Source organism: Protopterus annectens, chromosome 11.part0, assembly GCF_019279795.1.
Source record: "Protopterus annectens isolate FY-2018-M chromosome 11.part0, PAN1.0, whole genome shotgun sequence".
NCBI classification, from domain to species: Eukaryota; Metazoa; Chordata; order Ceratodontiformes; family Protopteridae; genus Protopterus; species Protopterus annectens.
In genome coordinates, this window is record NC_056745.1 from 922,058,655 (window position 1) to 922,079,759 (window position 21,105).

At 46.9% G+C, this 21,105-nt stretch overlaps 1 protein-coding gene across 1 annotated transcript in view; it reads left to right on the plus strand.

Annotated features, from left to right (window-relative positions):
• The window catches only part of LOC122815006 (F-box only protein 47-like), a 1,240,869-nt gene that overhangs the window by 994,928 nt on the left and 224,836 nt on the right, over positions 1-21,105 (plus strand). The window contains exon 6 of the mRNA XM_044087259.1: positions 18,107-18,266. Within this exon, the coding sequence (XP_043943194.1) occupies positions 18,107-18,266 (160 nt within the window). The remainder of the gene's footprint in view (positions 1-18,106; positions 18,267-21,105) is intronic.

Genomic DNA, 21,105 nt, shown 5'->3' on the forward strand with positions numbered 1-21,105 from the left:
GGTCCTTAACCTGGCCTGTGACATAAATAGGACCTGCTGGAGAGACAGATATGTCTGTCAGAGGCTGCCACTCCTCTGGAACAGGCTACCAGTTTACATCAAACAAAGCTCCTCTATGACCCTGTTTAAGCAAAGCCTAGATGACTGGATGGGAAATCTTAAATTCCTGCCAGGCATTTCACCTATGACCCTGCTAGACGTGGGCAGTCATTTCTAACTAAGATCTCAAGTTTAGGGAAGAACCTTTATATTGGGTTTCTATAGTATTATATTGGGTACACACAGCTAGGCTTATAAAGACCTTCGGGTCAATAACCTCATAACCATTTATGAACCTATAAGTGATACCAGTCTATATTCAGCAAGTCTAAATCTAGCCTATGCTATTTAAGGCAGATGAAGCAAAATATACACTTGCAGAATAAATCAGTTACAGCAGCAAAAGCAGTATAAAATGAAGCAGCAGTTCAGTGAAATACAGTACAGAAGTGCAAAAACCAGGCTTACATTCTACTTATTTGTTGAAGATTTTAGTGGATGCCTTGGGTTCTCTTTGATCCACTTCAGGCCTCTGGTATCAAGTGACAATTTAACCAGTGAAAAAAAAAAACGTGTCCATCTCTCACGTAGGACAAAAACACCAGGCCAAGCAGATTTCTTAAAACATAAAACGAAATGAAGCAGATATCAGAAAGCAGCTCTAAAAGGTCACAGATAAAAAATATAGGATGTGATGTTGTCCGATCTCACCTTCATTCTTCACTGGTTGGGTTTGGAACTGATCCTTGGTTCCGACTCGGCCTTATACAAAAGCCCGAGGTCTTCCACTAGCTCATGGCTGTAACCCTTTCCCATCATGCCCTAGGAAAGCTTCCCAGATATTGTTTGCCGCTAAACAAGATCAGGTGCTTCCATACTGGCTCTGGCTAAGTGGAAATTTCTTTATTCTTTTTTGGACAACTGTTTATCTTTTCATATATAATATATAATTAGTGTTTGCTAAGTAGTTTTAGAGTGTTCACTTCTGCTGCTTTTTGTCTGTGTTTCCCTTACCCTGTCCCAGCTTAAAAATTTAATTCCCTTTAACTCGTTTTTATTTAGGGCTTCTTTTCCTTTACCCTTAACTTGTTTAAGTTAGAGGGCCATTTTTTCACCTCAAGGTTTTCTTTCTCCTTGGTGTTCATTGTTAAATTACCAGGCTAGCCCATTTAAGTTAGAAGACTGCCTTGGCCCATTTAATTTAGAGAGCTTTTTTGTCTCTTTATCATTGTTATATATACAAAAAAAAAACTTGTTGTATTACATATAATCTGAAGTAGTTAACTTCATTTGTGCAGCAACCTATGGGGATTTGGATCCGACCTCGGATCCCAGCCGGCAGTTTTCAACAGCTTTAGATCCAACCTCCTCCCCCTACCCATAATCCCCTGCCAACCCTGACTGACCTCAGATCTAGTTTGCCGCGGTTATCCAACAGCAGCTTGATCTACAGCTCCAAGCCTTTGTGACTTTTGTGAGAAAAAATTACCCCTTTTTCTCTTCTTTCTTTTGTTTTTTATGTGTATGTGTTTTCAGGTCCCTTTTTGTAAAACCCCTCTCTAGTTTAACTTATATTTTTTTTGGTCTTTTACCTCCCCCTTCCTTCGTGATTCCGTTAGGGTTGTGTGTGTGTGTGTGTTTGGGGCCTATGTGTGTGTTCTCTCTTAGTTTAAATGGCTGAGGCCCCAAAATTGATCTTCTCTAAGTGCACCGAGTGTGGCCATAAGCTGTCCCCGGCGGATGGCCACACTGGTGTGTAGCCTTGGGGTTGAACACCTGTCTTCTGGTTGTTCCATCTGTGCGGCGTTCAACCCCAGGGCACTCAAGGACCGGAGGTCCAAGCTGATTCTGGCGGGTCTTCTGACCCCGGATTCGGCTTCTACCTCCAGTCCTCCTGTGGCTCCTGCTGCAGCGGCTGCCACTCCTGCTTCCCTCCCCCCGGCCGGGACTCAACCTCCTGCCTTAGGCCCAGAGGAGAGGGAGGCCAGGAAAGAGAAAAGGAGGGAGAAGCACTACAAGCGGCGGGCCGAGGCCTCTGCTTCGGCCCCCCCCCCCCGGCTAAGCGGTCTTCTCCCTCCAGGACTTCTGGGTCTCCTCCATCTTGGATCCGGTCCCCGTGCTTTTCACCGGGTCCTGAGGAGGAGGAGATCCGATCTCCTTCGAGGTCATCGAGGCAACACTCCCATCCCACCTCGGTGGCCTCATCGAGATCTACTCGAAGTCTCACGGATGCAGATTTGGACCGGATGATGAGAAGATTCCTCCAGGCCCAAATGCAGATGGGAGTGCTCCTGCCCCCCCCCCCCCCGTGGGGAGCTCGACCCCTTTTTTTGCCCCGATAGCTCCTTTTCCGTCCAGCTTCCCAGGCTCGGAGTCTTTGGAGCCAGGCAGCCTTGGAGCCGGGGGGGTGTCAGCGCTGATAGTCTCGGGTACTTCGACGCCAACACTTCCCTCGAGTCTGTCGGGTCCATTTTCTTCGGATCCGAGCTCTCGGAGCTGAGGGCTGAGCTTCAGATCCAGCGGTATCGGTATGCCTTCGGCTCCGTCCGGGTCGGAGCATACTGGTCCGTCGGATCCGATTGCTTCGGCGCCGGCTTCGATCCGTCCATCTGATCCAAGGGAGGGTCTGCTGTCGGATCCCAGAGAGAGCAGCTCTCCCTCGGCATTCGACGTGGTGGAGAGGGTCCTGTTGAGAGAATCCAGGCCCCCGGCCCTTGCCACGGCTCCACCCTGCACTCCTTCTCAGTTGGGCCCGACTTCCATCACCCGGCCCCAGGGACAGCCTGCTCTGACGTCCCAGGTCGTTCTTTTGGAACAAGATGTGGCTGGTGAGACCTCCTCGGACAGCCCCCCCGAGGATGTTCCTCACAAGTGAAAGTGCAAAAGGAGGCACCTGGACTCCCCCAAGTCCTTGACTGAGGACACGGATTTGGAGGAGGGGGAAGGCTCCCCAAAATAACCCCCCCCAAAGATGTCTCATTTGGTGACATCATGGAGATGCTCAGGATAAAGGGGGGTGGTCTGCCCCAAAGCCTACTTCGGATGAATCCGTGTTCCTGGAGGCATTTGAAGCAGACCCGTCTACCTCTTGGGTGTCCCCTCAGGCCGACCCCCTGGTAGATTTGATTACTACCAGGGTGTGGAAGGAGCCAGACACTGTGGAGCCAGTCCCCAAGTGCCCGGACAAAATTCTTAGCCCACCCTCTGACAAGTCCCATTGGAGTAAGGGTCCCCCTGTAGATGCCATGTTGGTGGCGGCTGCCACCAAGAGGGAACTAGCTCAGGAGAGTCCCTCGGTTCATCCGCCAAGCAAGGAGTCTCAGTCGATGGACTGTTTAGGGAAGCGGGTCTTTAGTTCGGCTACCTTCTCTGTGAGGTCACTGAACTACATGGCACATGTGCTTCGGCTGCAGCGGGACCTTATCAAAGAGTATGCTGCGTCACCCCCCGAGTCCATGTCGGTGGAGGACAAACGTTTGCACTCCACCCGGATGGCCACTCTCCGATCCATATCAAACACCTCTATGCGGCTTCTATCCCATGCCACGGAGGGAGTCGCTAGAGCCAGAGGAGCGGGCCTTGTCATGAGGCATCAGGCCTGGCTCCGGCACTGTGATTTTGCAGAACCCTTAAAGGTGTCTTTCGCTAATGCCCCTTTCGATGGTTCTGCCCTCTTTGGCAAAACTGTTCACGATACCTTGGTCCAGAGTGAGAAGGATGGGAAGACGTTGTCTGCCATCGGAGTCCGCTTCTCTGCTCCCCAGAGGTCCTTCTCCAAGAACCAAAAGGGACAGAAGAAGATGTGGATCCGGAAGTCGGAACAGTCCCGTCCTGCTCCAGACTCCCAGCCCTTCCGCAGCAGAGGAGGGCAGGGTGGACGCCGCCCTAGAGGCAGAGGGGGCCAGCGCAACTTTGGATCCAGAGAACCCTTCTCGGACCAACCCACGCAACACCCCTGAGGGGTTGCCCGACTGCTCCCCTCTGGAGGCAGTCGGGGGGCATTTCTCGAAGCACCTAGCAGCTTGGGAGTCCATCACGACAGACCGCTGGGTGCTTCACGTTATATCCAGAGGATATCTGATTCCCTTTTCTCTTTACCCACACAGCCCCAGATACCTCCTCGATGTCCCACCCGATCAGAGGGAGGCCGCAGCAACAGAAATCCAACAGTTGCTGGGAAAAAGAGCCATCCAACACGTCCCCCCAGACCAGTGCGGGTCAGGGTTTTACTCTAGGTTCTTTTTGGTGCCAAAAAAGACGGGGGACTTAAGACCTATCCTCGACTTCTCCTCCCTGAACCTGTCAGTAACCAAAGAGAAGTTCTGCATGGTCACCCTTCAATCCATTCTACCCCATTTGCGGGAGAACAACTGGATGTGCTCTACAGACCTCAAGGATGAGTACTTCCACATTCTGATGGACAGGCGATCCAGAATGTTCCTTCGCTTCCGGCTAGGAGCCAGTCATTTCCAATTCAGGGTCCTTCCCTTTGGTCTCACCACAGCCCCCAGGGTGTTCACCAAAGTGTTAGCAGTGATTGCGGCCCACCTGAGGCTTCAGGGACTCCAGGTCTACCCGTACCTGGACGACTGGCTCCTGACCGCCCTGACAAGGCATCTACCCTGCGCAGCCAGAAACTACTTTCTTCGTCTAGCTCCCCACCTGGGGATCACTATCAACATAGAGAAGTCATCTCTTACCCCGACTCAGACTATAGACTTCATAGGGGCAAAATTAGACACAAACCAGCTCCTAGCTTTCTTGACCACAGACCGCCTACGAACCCTGAGGCTACATGTGCGGGCCATTCTACATTCTCCAGCTCCTCCAGCAGAATTGGTCCTGAGGGCTCTAGGCTTGATGGCGGCGGCAATCAACCTTTTGCCAATGGTGTGTTTGAACATGAGGGTCTTGCAATGGAGCCTCCACGTCCAGTGGTCCTTCCTTCGATTTCCTCTGAGCCATCCCATTCCCCTCAGCAGGGCTTGCAAGAGGGCCCTCTTATGGTGGCTCCAATCTCAGAATCTCCAGGAAGGACGCCCCTTTTCCATGGCCCCTCCCCTAGCCACAGTGACCACGGATGCCTCCCGCCTCGGGTGGGGGGGGCATTGTTCGGGCAGGACAGTCCAAGGCACGTGGGACCCCACGGAGACCTCTCTGCATATAAATGTCCTAGAGATGAGGGCAGTGCTGTTAGCGTTGCAAGCACTTCAGCACCTTCTTCCTGTAGGAACTATTGCGATTCAGTCAGACAATATGTCTGTTGCCTGGTACATCAACAAACAAGGGGGAACCAGGTCCTACCCACTCTATCGAGAGGCCATGCGGGTGTGGGAATGGGCGATCTCCACCAACCGCTTTCTTATAGCAACGCACATTCCGGGGTGGTCCCAACATCCTAGCGGACAGACTAAGTTGCACCATCCTGTTACCACACGAGTGGTCTCTGAATCCTGAGATAGCGAATCAGATTTTCGACGAATGGGGTCAACCCTGTTGCGATCTCTTTGCTTCTCCCTCTGACTACTTCGCTCTCATTTCCCCCTCCGGGGAACCTCCGAGAGACGCTCTGGTGCATGCTTGGCCTCCCGGTCTACTTTATGCTTACCCTCCTCTTCCTCTGATGCTGAAGTTTTTGCAGAAAGCCAGCCGGTTGGGGAGCAGGATAATCCTCATTGCCCCATTCTGGCCTCGTCAACCCTGGTTCCCTTACCTTTGGTCTCATCTGGTGAATCCCCCTTGGATTCTGGATCCCCGTCCGGCTCTAATATCCCACCCCCTAGATCTCCCACTCCCGAATCTGGACAATCTCAAGCTCACATTTTGGCTGCTCCAGTTCCACTTGTAGCTAGGACTCCCGGTATCTCTTCCCCAGTTAAAACTATTCTAGTAGCAGCGCACAAGCCTTCTACTAGAAAGGTCTATAGTAGCAAATGGAAACATTTCTCCATTTGGGCGGAACGTTGAAATATGGATCCTTTCACAGCTCCTTTGCCAGCGTTATTAGACTTCCTGTCAGGGCTGTTTCATCAGGGGGCTAGCTCCTCCACAGTCAAGGTTCAACTAGCAGCTATCTCTCATTATCACGTGGGAAATGAGCTGGGCCCTTTGATCACCACAAAATTGTGTAAGACCTTTTTGAAGGGCACCTTTCTGCTCAGACCTCCAGTGAAGGATGTAGTCCCTCCTTGGGATTTAACGCTGGTGCTTCAGGCCTTAACAGCTCCCCCATTTGAGCCTGCAGCTTCAGTAGATCTTAAATTCTTGTCATGGAAAACAGCCTTTCTTGTCGCTATCACCTCGGCTCGAAGGGTCTCTGAACTACAGGCCCTCTGTGTAAAACCCTCATATTTGACTTTTCACAAGGATAGAGTTTACCTCAGGACCAATCCCTCCTTTCTTCCCAAGATTGCCTCTGAATTGAATATTAACCAGTCCATCAACCTACCAGTCTTCTTCCCTAATTACCAAAACAAAGGGGAATATAAACTACACTCACTGGATGTGCATAGACAACTTCGCTTCTACATCCACAGGTCATCTGGTCATAGGCAATCTGACCAGTTGTCCGTCTCCTTTGCCAAATTTAACTTGGGTAAATCTGTGTCTAAAGTCACGCTGTCTAGATGGATCTCGCAGTGTATCCTTTTAGCATATGAAAGTTCTGGCAGGCCCGCACCTCAGGGAGTCCATGCCCACTCTGCTCGGTTTATGTCTACTTCTGCAGCTTTTAGAGCTAGAGTCTCTTTGGATGATATTTGTTCAGCAGCCACTTGGGCCTCATCTCATACCTTTATCAGTCACTATAAATTGGACATTATCTCCAGAGGGAAAGCATCCTTTGGCTCTGCAGTGCTCCGAAACATCCTTCCATGAAGGCCGCCCAAGGTTCAGGTAGCTGGGGACTCTGTCCCATAGGTTGCTGCACAAATGAAGTTAACTACTTCAGATTAAGAAGTTATGTACTCACCATAATGTTCCATCTGAGTAGGTAAACTTCATTTGTCAGCAACCGTCCCTCCCTCCTGCCCCCTCACTTATGAATGTTTCATACTCAGGTCCATGGGTGTTACCCACTTATCTGAAAGTATTAGTCTTCGGGCAGTATCTGCTTTGGGCAAACTTGATCTGAGGTCAGTCAGGGTTGGCAGGGGATTATGGGTAGGGGAGGAGCTTGGAGCTCGGATCTAAAGCTGTTGAAAACTGCCGGCTCGGATCCGAGGTCGGATCCAAATCCCCATAGGTTGCTGACAAATGAAGTTTACCTACTCAGATGGAACGTTATGGTGAGTACATAACTTCTTATATTTATCTAGTGATAGTTAGTTTTTTGCTGTTACTGTCGTGTTTTTTCTAGGATGTCTACTAAGCAATCTAAGGATAGTAAACCTTCAGGCTTTAAAAAATGTACAAAGTGCAGCCAAAAAATGTCTGTTACTGACGGACGTGCAGATTTTGTGTACTGTCTCGGAGCAGTACACCTTCAGGAGTCTTGTGTCATTTGCCACTCCTTCTGTCACAGACTATTAATGGAGAGGAAGAATAAATTGATTTTAAGAGGTTTATTGAAGACCCCCTTTTCAGAAGCTTTAGAAAAAGGCCAAGGTCCTTCAAAATCAGCCCATTCCCCTCCTTCAAAATCAGAAAAATCAGGGAAAAGATCATCTTCCTCAGAGGCTCAGTCACAGCCAACTAAAAAATTACAAAAAGTGTCATCTTTGGACCCGAAGACTGTCAGCCCGAGAAGCCTTCTACCCCAGCTCCTTCAATTTCAGAGCCATTGATATTTCATGTATGGAGCTGGTCCCCTGAATTGGAGCCGGTATATCCAACTTTGAGATCCCCCTTACTACACACTTCAAGATCTCCTGCCCCCTCCACTCGATCCTCCAGGAGCCTTTCTGATGATGATGTGGATCGCATGCTGTGGAGGCTGTTGAAGACACTGGTGCTTGCCAAATTGTTGTCAGATCCAACCCAGAGGGTTTCAGATCCAACCAACCCTACCCTTTCTCCATCGATTCTTTCTCCAAGCCGAGCCGATCTCTGACTTCGGAGCCAGAATGCCTAGAACTGGTAGTAGTGGAATCATTGGACCCGAGACCTATCCCAGGATCTTCCAGTCTGACTACTGCTTCGACATCCTCAGTTCCATCTGAACTCGAGAAGTCTAGGAGCTGATGCTCTCCGGTTGGGTCTGGGGAGGAGAGTCGGATCAGACAGTTGTTGTTTCTGACTTTGCCTCTCGGGGCTTAGGTGTGGGTGAGCTTGGTTCCGACATCTGCCTCAGAGCCAACCCCTTTGGCTCGGGGATACCCTCTGGTTCTTCAGAGCTGGGAGTTTCCTCGGATCAGGGGTGGGAGGCATTCGAGGTGATGAGGAGAGTGCTGCCTCCACAGACAAGTCCACTCTCAGGTCCGGGCATTTTTACCCCTAAGGCACCGGTGCCTATCTCAGCACCACTGCATCCACAGAGATGAGGAGACCCTAAGCCTCAGGATGCCCCATTGAGTGAACCCCTCTCTTCTGAAACCTCTCCAGAATACCCTTCCAAAGTGGTCCCTCAGAAGAGACTATGCAAGAGGGAAGCATTTAGACTCCCCAGAGGAGTCCATCACATCCGATACAGACCTTGATGAGTCAGAAGGGTCCCCACACCCATGGTCGCCCTCTGAGTATGCCTCCTTTGCAGACATCCTGGAAATACTTAAGCGGAGAGGTGGCTAGTTCCCCATCAATCCTTCTGAGGAGTAGTCTGTATGCCTGAAGGATTTTTGGTCTCACCATTCTGCCACTTGGGTGTCTCCGCCTTTTGATGAACTCATGGACCTAGTTTGTCGAAAGGCATGGGAGTCTCCAGACTCAGTGAAGCCTGTTCCTCGGAAGCCAGACAAGTTTATCACCTCTCCTACTGACAAGAGTTTTCTTACAAATGGGGTCCCAGTAGATTCTATGGTGTTGGCGGCGGCCACCATAAAGGAGCTTTCAGAGACATCCTCTTCTGTCCATCTGCCGAGCAAGGAGTCTTGTACAATGGACAGATATGGAAAGCGCATGTTTTCTTCAGCAACTTTTGCTCTTATTTCACCCACTTTACAAGACTTCAGAGAGGTCTCCTGAAAGAGCTAGAGGATACTCTCCAAGGTTCAGTAGCTGAAGGGGTATCGGAGGTTTCATCTTAGCTCTCGACTTTAAATTCATTGGTCAACTCCTCTATGAGACTCATTTCCTATGCAGCGGATGGAGCAAGTAGGGCAGCGGGTTCAGAAATTTCTCTAAGGAGACACTCCTGGATGCACTTTTTTGACTTTATGGAGCCCTTCAAATCTTCTTTTGTTAATGCCCCCTTCAATGGCTCGTCTCTGTTCGGGCAAAAAGTCAGAGACACACTAACCAGGTGTGAACAAGAAGGAAGAACTATCTCTGCCATAGGAGTTCATTTTTCCCTACCTTCTAGACCTTACCCAAAAGGTCAAAAGTAGGGAGAATGTGGTTCTGGAAATCCCAGAGAGCTTTCCAAGACACACATGGTGATTCTTCCCCCAGGGGCAGAGAAGGAAGCAGTAATGGAAGACACTGGCCATGTGGCAGAGGGGGTCTGCAAAATCAGGGTGTCAGGAAAATCTATTTTGGAATAAATTGTTCTTCAGAGGATCTTTCTGTTGTTTTTTCTGTCAGGGAATCTTTCCTTGGTAAGCCCTTCCAGCGCTCCTAAAAGGAGGCCTGTCTGTACATCTCTGGAGGCAGTTGGGGGTTGCTTATCTTTGTACCCAGAAGCCTGGCTAAAAATAACAAAAGACAAGTGGGTTGAAAGCATTGTATCCAGAGGTTACTTTATACCCTTTTCTCTTCCAGTCCCAAACATAAACAACATCCTGGACATTCCACCCAGTCAAAGGGAACAGGCAACTCTAGAAATTCAAAATTATCTAGAAAAAAAGAGTCATCCAGACAGTCCCTACAGACCAAAAAGGATCCGGAACTTACTCAAGGTTCTTTTTAGTTCCAAAGAAAACAGGAGACCCATCCTGGATCTCAGCAGATTAAACAAGTCAGTAAGAAAATCAAAGTTCTGGATGGTAACACTGCAGCTGATACTACCTTTTCTGGGACAAAACAAGTGGATGTGCTGTATAGATCTCCAGGATGCATACTACAACATAAAGATGGACAGGCAATCCAGGAGTCATTTGCACTTTTGGCTCAGAGCCATTGACTACCAGGTTCGAGCAATGCCCTTTGGTCTCCCTACAGCCCCCAGAGTGTTCACCAAGTGTATTGCAGTAGTCACGGCTGACTTGAGACACCTAGGATTCAGAGTGTTTCCATACCTAGACGACTGGCTCCTAACTGCCACCACCGAGCATCTACTATCAGAGAAGGACATTCGTTGGTGGCTTCACTCCACTCATGTGACATTAGGTCAACCCTTTGTTCTTCCATAACCAATAGCCACGGTGACCACAGATGCTTCCCAGATAGGGTGGGAGGGGGCATTATCTGGGCAGGACAGTCCAAGGCACTTGGCAGGATCACAAGGCCCATTTGCACATCAATAGCCTAGAGATGAGAGCGGTGCTTCTAGCGTTGCAAGCATTCCAAGATTCTCTTCTGCTAGGAACTATTGCAATACAGACAACATGTCAGTTGTATGTTACATAAACAAGCAAGGAGGAACGAGGTCTTATCCTCTTTGTTGAGAGGCCCTGAGAGTATGGCAGTGGGCAACCTCCTCCCAATGCTTTCTGGTAGCAATGCACATCCCAGGGAAATCCAACATGATAGCGGGCAAACTCAGCAGAGCGATTCTGATGCCTCACGAGTGGTGCCTAAAACAGGAAGCAGCCACATGATTTTCCGCAAGTGGGGCCAACCTTGTTGCAACATTTTTCCCACATACATGAATGCCAACTGCAGCAACTATTTTTCCCTGATCCCCCTCTGGGGGAGTCATCAAGGGATGCACTTGTACATGACTGGCCCTCAGGTCTCCTCTATGCCTTCCCTCCCTTTCCACTGATAACAAAAGTTCTTCAGAAAGCCAGTTCCTTGGGAAGGAATCTGACATACTGGCTTTGTCATATCTGATTCCCCTTCCTTTGGCCTCATCTCCAGGAGGAGCTGTGGATTCTGGACCCAGTTCCAGGCCTTCTGACTCATGCATCAGGAATCCCCCACCCCTCTCTTCAAACTCTCAAATTGGCAGCTTGACTGCTCTGATTCCAAACATAGCCAGGCTCCCTAACCTTTCTCTGTCAATGAAGCATATCCTGATCTCGTCTCATAAAGCTTCAACTAGGAAGTTATATATCAGTAAATGAAAAAGATTTTCTTTTTGGGCCTTGAATAATCACATTGACCTCTTCTCTGCCACAATCCCCTCCAATCTTGAATTCTTAGCAAAGCTATTTAATGAAGGCGCAGCTGCAGCTACTATTCGAGTTCAGTTAGCAGTCATATCTAACTTCCATCTAGGTAAATCAGGACAGAATGTGATGTCCCACAGAATTTGCAAGTCTTTTCTTAGGGGCAGTGTTTTATTAAGACTACCTATTAAACCCCTCTAGCACCATGGGACCTGAATTTCATTTTATCCCATGTAATTCTTTCCCCTTTTGAACCAGCATCATCCTGTAATCTAAAATATTTAACTTGGAAAACGAAAACAATTCTTTTGATAGCCATCACTTCTGCTAGAAGAGTTTCAGAGCTACAAGCATTGTCTATAGTCCTCCTACATGCTTTTTCACAAAGATAGGGTATTCCTATGAACAAAACCATACTTTCTACCCAAAGTATGCTCTCAGCCAAATTTGAACCAATCCACAGAACTACCAGTTTTTTCCCCAACTATGGCAACAAGGCAGAATACATGCTACACCAACTAGATGTACATAGACAATTACATTTCTACCTACACAGGACATAGGACTTCAGAAAATCTGACCAATTATTTGTATCATTTTCAGACTCCAAGAAAGGTGCTCCAGTTTCTAAAGTCACACTTTCGAAATGGCAGTCAGATTGCATTACCTCTACTTATAAATCTCAAAACAAAGAACTCTCCTATAAAGTAAAAGGTCATTCTGCAAGAGCCATAGCAACCTCTTCTGCCTTTCGGGCTAGACTACCAATTGATAACATTTGTGCTGCAGCAACATGGGCAAGGCCTCATACCTTTATCACTCATTAAATGTGGATTTGGCCTCCAGGTACAGGGCCTCTTTTGGATCCAATGTTCTGAAGAATATTCTCCCATGAGCCACCCAAGAAAGATAGTGCTAGGGATGCTGTCCCAACCAGTGAAGAATGAAGGTGAGATAGGACAACATCACATAAAGAAGTTATGTACTTACCATAGTGTTCCATGTGTGTTGTCCATCTCGCCTTCATCCTTACATCCCACCCTTCTTCCCCCTACCTTTGGCTCCTGGAGGACAGAGCAATTACAATTGGAAATAAATGTTCTCTGACCTTCTCCATTACTCTGTAAGTTTTTGATATTTTTTTTTATTTACTTAGTTTTATATCAGTGAACAAGATCTGGGGAGCTTTCCTAGGGTGTGATGGGATAGGGTTACAGCCATGAGCTAGTGGAAGACCTCGAGCTTTTGTATAAGGCCAAGTCTCCAAACCCAGCCAGTGAAGAATGAAGCCGAGATGGGCAACACACATGGAACGTTATGGTGAGTACATAACTTCTTTTTTTTCTTACCCAGCAGGGAATCACCAGCAGTGCTTTAGTTTATGCAGGCTTCAAATCTTTCAGTCAAATGCAGAGGCCCAGAATTTCACTGAGTATTTAAGTATCACTCAATAGACAATTTAACCAATGAAAACATGTGAAAAGAGCAGCCTAGATAATTTGTGTCCACTTCTCATATAGAACAAAAATACCGGGCCAAGCAGAGTTCTTAAAACAGAAAACAAAATGCAGCAGGTATAAGAAAGCAGCTCTAAAAGGTTGCAGACAAAAAAAATATATAGATTTTCTCACCCAGCAGGGAATCACCAACACTGCTTTAGTTTATGCAGGCTTCAGATCTTTTCAGACAAAGACAGTGAAAGAAGATGGACCTCCAAAGCCCCTTCCCCTGAAAATATGGTGTTTATTGAGGACTTTGAAGTGGGCCTATCCATGTCTTAGGTACCCCCCCCCCAACTTGTTCATCGACCTTGTGGTGGAGCCAGTTCTCTGCAAGCCTGAAAACATTTTGATTCCACCCAAGGATAGGTCTAGGGTCTTGCATTTGATGCAATTGTTGTTACCACAGCCACAATGAGAGAACTCCAAAGAAAGATGCATCTGTTCATCCCCAGGAAGTCATGCATATTGGACCAATTTGGGAAGTGCACATACTGCCTCTCCTAGGATGGACAATGGGATGCACGCAGTGGGATTCAGGAATGCTTGTTACCACATAAAGACAGCAAGGCATTCCTGGAAGTTTCCATGCTTCAGGCTTGTGCCAGTTATTACCAGTTTTGAGCACTGTTCTTTGACCTCAACATAGCCTCCCTAGGGGTGCACCAAGTGCATGGCAGTGGTGGCAGCTTAGCACAGGCTGCAGGAATTCCAGGTCTTACTGCACCTGGATGACTTCACTGGAATCTTTGCTTCAGGCTACAGACTATTTGCTCCATTTGTGCCTTCCCTTGGACATTATAGTTAGTTTCAACAAATCCAACCCGAAACCTAGCCAAGCTCTAGAATTTATTGGCCTCCACCTGGATACAACCAGTCAGATTGCCAGACTTCTGCCCTCAAGGTTGTAATTCCTACATCTTCAGGCCAATCAAATTCTGCTGCTTCAGACGCAACTTGGTTCTTCACCTTTTCTGGATGATGGCCACTGCAATCTCTCTTGTTCCTTTAGCCAGGTATTTCATGAGGGTTCTTCAGTGGAATCTTTCAGTCCAGTGGTCTATAATAACTCATCATATGAGCTTTCATATTCACCTTACTGAGATTTGTCATTGTCACATTTCATGGTGGCTGACATCAGACCATGTTGTCTCAGGATGTCCATTTCTTCTTCCGTAATCCAGGGCCATAATGCCTACAGACACTTCCGTCTTGTTGCGGGGAGGCATTATGAAGGGAAGACATCAAAGTACTTGGTCTCAGTCAGAGGCTTATCTGCACATCAGTATTTTGGAGATGATAGCAGTCCTTCTAGTGTTGCAGGCTTTTCATGACTGCCTCTCCAAAGGTGTGATCTCAGTCCAGACTGACAACAAGGTAGTGGTCTACTGCATAAACAAGTAAGGTGGAACCCGATCCTACCCTCTCTGTTGATTGACCATAATGGTTTGGCCATGGGCTATGTCCTCACAACACTTTCTCTAGCAATGCATATTCGAGGAAATTCCACATTCTAGCAGATGAATTGAGCAGTAGCATTTTAATGCCTCACATGTTGTCCGTCAGTCCATCAGTAGCTGTGGAGATTTTCAGCCTCTTGGGCTAACTGTATTGTGATCTCTTTGTAACTCTCTTTAACACCAAATGCACCATTTCTTTTCCCTAATCCTTCCCAAGGGGCAATCACTGAGGTATGCTATACTCCATCCTTGGCCTCCTGATCTTTTACTCTTATCCTCTTATGTCCTTGGAGGAACAGGTTTGACTCTCAGATTCTTGGAGCCATCCTTTCTTCTTAGAGTATCGGCGCTGGACAGCTCAGCTCTGCTATCAGCTTTGAAGCTGAGCCAAGCTGGACTTCAAGACCAATCCTGGTTGGGTGCCATAGCTCCCTTTTAATAGTATCTGGTCTTGTCTTGAACTCCACATTCAAGGCTTTTCAGAGAGTGCTGTCTCATTCTAGACAGCAAACTTCCTTGTTGGGCTTGGATCCATCCCACCCCCGCAGGATTTCCCCTAGGTACTGATTCTGCTCTTTCTATCCTGTTGGGACAGCCAGCCTCTAAAAGTCTTTGAGTCCATCCACTTTAAGGGCCCACAGTCAGCTTCCAAACCCTCCCCAGAGCATTCCACTAGAGAGGATCTTCAGACACACAAATACAAAAGGAGGCACATTGACTCCCCTCAAGAGTCCCTAGCTGAAGATATTGACTTTGATGAAGGGAAGGGGTCCCTCAGATCTCCTCCTTGAAAATGTCTCATTCTGTGAAATACAGAAAATCTGTGAAATACTAGAGTTACTAGAAGTGTGTGTGGGGGGGGGCTTCAGAAGCTCTGTCCTAAGAGGAGTCAGTATTTCTCAAGCCCTTTGGGACTGGTGTGTCTACTTCTTGGATGATCCCTCCTTAGATGAGATGGTAGATTTAATCTCTAAGCAGGCATGGAAGAAACCAGATGTGGCTGAGCCAATCCAATGCAAGCCTGTCAAATTTCTGGTTTCCCCAAAAGATCATCCTTATTGAGCAAGGGTCCTGCTGTTGATTCTATGGTGATAGAAGCAACTACCAAAAAGAGACCGTCTTAAGAGAGTTCTACTGTTCATACCCTAAACAGGGAGTTTCAGGCATTGGACAGGTTTGGGAAGTGACCCTATGCCTCAACAACTTTCATTCTCAGGGCACTGAATTATTTGGCACATATTACACACTTCCAGAAGTATATGGCCAAAAACGTCTCCAAATCTCTCTCAGAGTCTCTCTGCTGAGGACAGGAAGCCTGTTGACTCACTGTTGTCTACCCTCCAGACACTCTGTCTCAATGCACCTCATCACCAGTGCAACAGAAGGTGCTTCTAGATCTGCAGACACTGGCAATACCATTAAGAGATATGTCTGGATGCACCTATGCAATTTTATAGAGTACTTTAAGACATCCTTCATCAGTGTCCCCTATGATGGATCAACACTTTTCAGTCTTGAAGTTAAAGAATCACTATCCATAAGTGAGCAAGATGGTAAGACCCTGTCTGCCATAGGAATCTGATTTTCTACTCCAACCCCCCTGAGGGCTTTTTCCAGAAACCAGAAGAGAAGAAACAATGGCTCTGCAAGTCACAAGGGCTTGTTCCTAGCACTCCTGTTGGGAGACCTCTCCCAGAGGCAGGGGGGGACACTAATGGTGGACGTCACAGAGTGATTTACAAAACCAAGGCTTTCAGGGCCCTTTCTCTAATAGGCCTGACTGCTGCACTCTGGTGGCAGTCAAGGGGCTCTTATTCCTGCACCCCACAGCCTGGACATCCATCACTCAAGATGTTTAGCTGCAGAGGATTATTGCCAGAGGCTACTCCATCTCCTTTCTTTCCCTTCAGCCACACTTCAAGAAACGTCCTGATGATCCACCCTTCCAAAAGGAAGCAGCAGCATTAGAAATAAAAAAATCTGCTAAAAAATCAAGTCATCCAGAAGGCCTGACCTGTGAGAATCTGGAGTTTACTCAAGATTCTTTTTAGTGCCAAAAAAAATAAATAAATAAATAAATAAAAACAGGGACATCAGGCCAGTTTTGGACCTAAGTCATTTGAACAAGTTTGTGAAGCAAATTAAATTCTGGATGGTCATAGTACAGTCCATCCTTCCACTGCTAAGGAAGGACAATTGGATGTGCCCAATAGACCTTCAGGACACACTACCAGATAAAAATGAACAGATGCTCCAGAAGGTTTCTCCCCTTCCAGCTGGGAGCCAGTCATATCTAGTTCAGTGTCCTGCCCTTTGGTCTAACCACAGCCCCTCAGGTGTTCACCAAGTGCATAGAAGTGGTTGCAGCTCAGCTCAGGCTGCAGGGGTTCCAAGTATTCCCATACCTGGATGACTGGCTCATAACTGCCCTAACCCTTCTCCTCCATGCCAGGGACTCCTTGGTCCATCTTTGCTAAACACTAGGCATTGTGGTGTATAAGACCAAGTCCAAACTTTACCCTATCAGGACCTTGGAATTCAGTGGAGCTCTTTTGGACATGAAACTACAAATTGACAGTCTTCCACAGACCAGGATTTCCAGTCTTCTCAAGTAGGCACTGACTGTATTTTCCAGTCAGAAGTCACCTACAAAATTGATCCTACATCCTCTCAGCTCAATGGCAGCTGCTATCACCTTGATCCTCTGGCAAGATATCATATGAGGGTGCCTCAGTGGATCCTATTGGCTCCGTGGTCAATCAGATGACAGTCCATGAGTTTTCGGGTCTCCCTAACAAAAATATGCAGGACTCATATGCAGTCATGGCTAAAGTTCCTGATTGTCTTCCTTACAGTACCCTGCAGAAAGCCACAGTGACCATATATGGTTCACACTTAGGGTACCCGGGGTGGGGGTGGGGGGGGCATTTCTTGGGAAAGATGCCTAAGCACATGGTCTCCAATGGGGGCCAATCTTCACTTCAACATTTTGGAGATGAGGGTGGTCATCCGTGTGACCTAGTGTTGCAGGCCTTACATGACACTCTCCCCACTGTTCTGATTTCAGTCCAGACAAACAATATGTCAGTGGTCTGGTATATCAACAAACAGGGAGAAACATGATCTTACCACGTGGAAGGTGCCCTGAGGCTGTGGAAGCTGGCCATTTGTTATATCCTATGTATGCAGGATATAACCCATATAACTTGGGCTATTGTAGCAATGATCATTTGAACACGTACTGTTATGGTAATTTTATTTACACAACTGTATCTCTTTTTTGATGTGTTGTTTATGCCAATGTGTGAACATTTACTTTTTGTTGTTCCTAGCATTGTCTTTTCAGGGCTCAGCTTCTGTCTCACTCTCTCTCTCTGTTGGCATGAAAGCTCTGAAGAGCTTGGTGCCCAAATCTGTCTTTTTAGTCAGCTATCTCAAGCTGACTGATGGTTTGGGTGCATGTAAAGTGTTCTGAAGCTTTGAAAGTTAGCCAACTGTTATATCTTATGCAGGATATAACCCAGATAGCTAAGGCTACTGCAGCAGTGATCATTCAAACATCTACTGTTATGATACGTTTACTTACACAACTGTACTTTTTGACTGAAGTGGGCACTACCAGTAAAACAAATGGATTTTATTTGTATTTATTATTACTTAGGCAGTCTGCTTATACATGTTGGTATGCATGTACTAACTTAGGATGAGAATTTCTAACAGTATCTCTTCCATCTTTCTGTAGGTCTGTGAAAAAGACTTGTATTGCATGGACTGGGCAGTGAAAATGATGCAGAAGATATGCAAAGTTTTCAGCAATTCTGCTGAGCGAAATAGTTTTCTACAAAACCTAGAATACAGCTTTGCTCGTGTTAACATGGACATGCTACAGTCAGTAATGTCTGGTGAGCTAATATCTACTTTATAATTTCAGGATGAGATATTTTTAATTGTGAGCTATTTGGACACCATCTTTCAGAACCTGTTAGGATTGATGTAGATGATCATCATAATAAGTGTTGAAAAATAAATGGCTCCCTATTGAATTGTTGACACTCAAAATGCAGAGTGTCAAAAAGCTGAAAAAAAGTCTGAAAACTCAGAGAACAGTGAATCTCGAAAATCACTCTTCTCCTTAAAACTTCTTTTTGTGGGGTGGGGGGCAAGCCCCATGAACTTATATATACCAACTCTGAGATGACCATACCTCGGAAATTTTAGGATGGGATGCCACTCTGGGGATTGCAGAGGCTGCCAGCTGACCTAACTAGGGCTCTGCCAGTTATGACAAGATGACCAGAATGCTGTCAACCAAATTTTGTGACTGTTAGTAGTTCACTTTGTGTTTCATAAACCACAGAACTACTCAGTAAAGCAAAATATTTGGCTCTTGTAATAGCTTATTTTTCCAGCAAGTGCCGTAATAGTACACAGATCTCTTTCTCTCTAGATCCCTATCTGCTGGGCTTGTTTAAAGGTAATCAGGTATGTAGTGAATGCTATGAAATGATGCAGAAAACAAAATGGTATCCTGTAAGTAGAGTATTAGTGCAATACTTATTATCTTTAAGTGGTAGTTAACATTAAAAGGTATGTGTCATCTGATAGGTTCATAGGTTCATACTAGGCTATCTGCCCTAGGGCATTTATAAGCCTAGCCAGAGTGTGTGTGGCTTCCGCCACCCCCTGGAATGATAATACTGTGCCCATTTAGGGTTTAGTTTACTGTGCCTCTGTCTAGAAGTGACAAAGAGATAACCCCTGGGGTAAACCTACGATCTCCCATCCACTCGTCAAGATTTCTCTTGAAAAGAGTCAGTGAGGGGCTCTGCCTAACATGGACTGGGATTCTGTTCCAGAGTGTAGGGAGCCTCTGGGTTATGAATCTGTCCCTCCAGCATGTCCTATTTATTTCTGTGTTGAGGTTCAAGTCTCTCACTCTCGTGGCTCTAGTGGATTTGGATTTTTTTAGGTGGAGCATGTCCATTAATTCCGGATTGGACATGGCCTTGTACGTCAGGCATAGATCTCCTCTGAGTAGGAGGTGTGCAACTGAATAGAGCTGGAGTTTTTTCAATCTGGCAGCATATGACATATGTTTTAGACCCTTGATCCTCTTGGTGAGGTACTTCTGGGGGTCCTTCTAACTGCTGCAGGTGCCGGGTAAGGTACATACCAAATGGGGCATTGTACTCGATCATGGGCCTGATAAGGGAAGAGTATAGGGGCACAATGACCTCTCTTGATCTAGATGTGAATCCTTTCATGATAAGGTGGGCAATATAGAAGGTCTTCCTAACCACCTTGGCAATGTGGGTGTCAAATGAGAGGTCACTGTCAACTTGGGTCCCTAGGTCCCTGATTACTTCTTCCATAATTAATGGATTACCACCTATGTGGTAATTTGTGGGTACTTTGTTTTTCCCAAAGGGTATAATTATACATTTTTTGGTGTTCAGTTTAAGGCCATGGCTCTGGCACCAGTTATCTATTTCTGTGAGGCCTTTCTGAAGGATGCTAGTGTCCGCTGGAGTATCGATTATGGCGCCCAGCTTGCAGTCATCTGTGAACTTTGTCAGCCACAATCCTCCTATGTTTGCTTGTACTTCTGAGAAATAAATGCCGAACAACAGGGGTCTCAGGACCGAGCCCTGTGGGATACCACTTGTGACTGGCTTAGAGTCTGACATGGCTCCAGAAATTCTGACCTTGTGGGTTCTGTCCTTTAGCCAGTTTGCAACCCATCTTATGACATATGGGTTTACATTTAAGCTGGTGAGCTTGTCTATGATGCCCGAGTGGGGTATTGTGTCGAAGGCTTTTGCAAGGTCAAGGTAGGCTGTGTGAACTGCCTTACCCTCATCAATGGCCTTAGTGACTGTTTCAAAAAAGTCGACCAGGTTCAAAAAGCAGGATCTGCCCTTAACAAAGCCGAATTGGGTAGGATCAAGTGTCTGTAGGTCCCCAATGTCTTTGTTTATGAGTTCCATAATGATCCTCTCCATAGCTTTGCAGACCAGGCTCGTCAAGCTTATGGGGCGGTAATTTCCAGGGTCCGTAGAAGCACCTCCTTTATGGAGTGGAACCACTGTTGCTGTACACCATTCTTTGGGTACGTATCCTGTAGTAAGGCTAAGATTAAACAGCAGCCTTATGTGCGAGTTTAGTTCCTCTTTGAGTTCATGTAGCACACAACCCGGGACACCGTCTGGTCCCATTGATGCTGTGTTTTTAGCTTTGGAGAGGGCGGCTCTCACCTGGACATCTGTGATGTCAGGGAGGCTACATTCAGCTGGGATAGATATTTCTCCTTTGGGGGGGGGGGGGAATTTGCACTGAACCTGTCTGCCAGTATGTTGGCAATGTCTGTGGGTTCAGTGTATTTTTGTCATTTTGAACTAACTCTGAGCATATCTGGGAGTTTCCACCCAGGTTTCTAACATAACTAAAGAAGGCCTTGTGATTATCTTTAGTGTCTTTTGCAATTTTTCTCTCAAAGTTGGCCTTGGATGATTTTATGAGTGATCGTAGTTTTTTGCTAGTACTGATCAGAGATGCCTTCCCTTTTGGGATTTTGCTCTGTCCTGTAGTAGCTTCCTCCTCCTGTTGTAAAGTTTGTTTATGGCTGGGGTCCACCAGACAGGACGCCTGCCTTTGGGGGAAAGGGTCTTGGTTTTATTTGGGATTGCATGATCCATGCATTCTTGAAGGTGTCCGTAGAAGGCGTTTATAAAGGATTCAGCG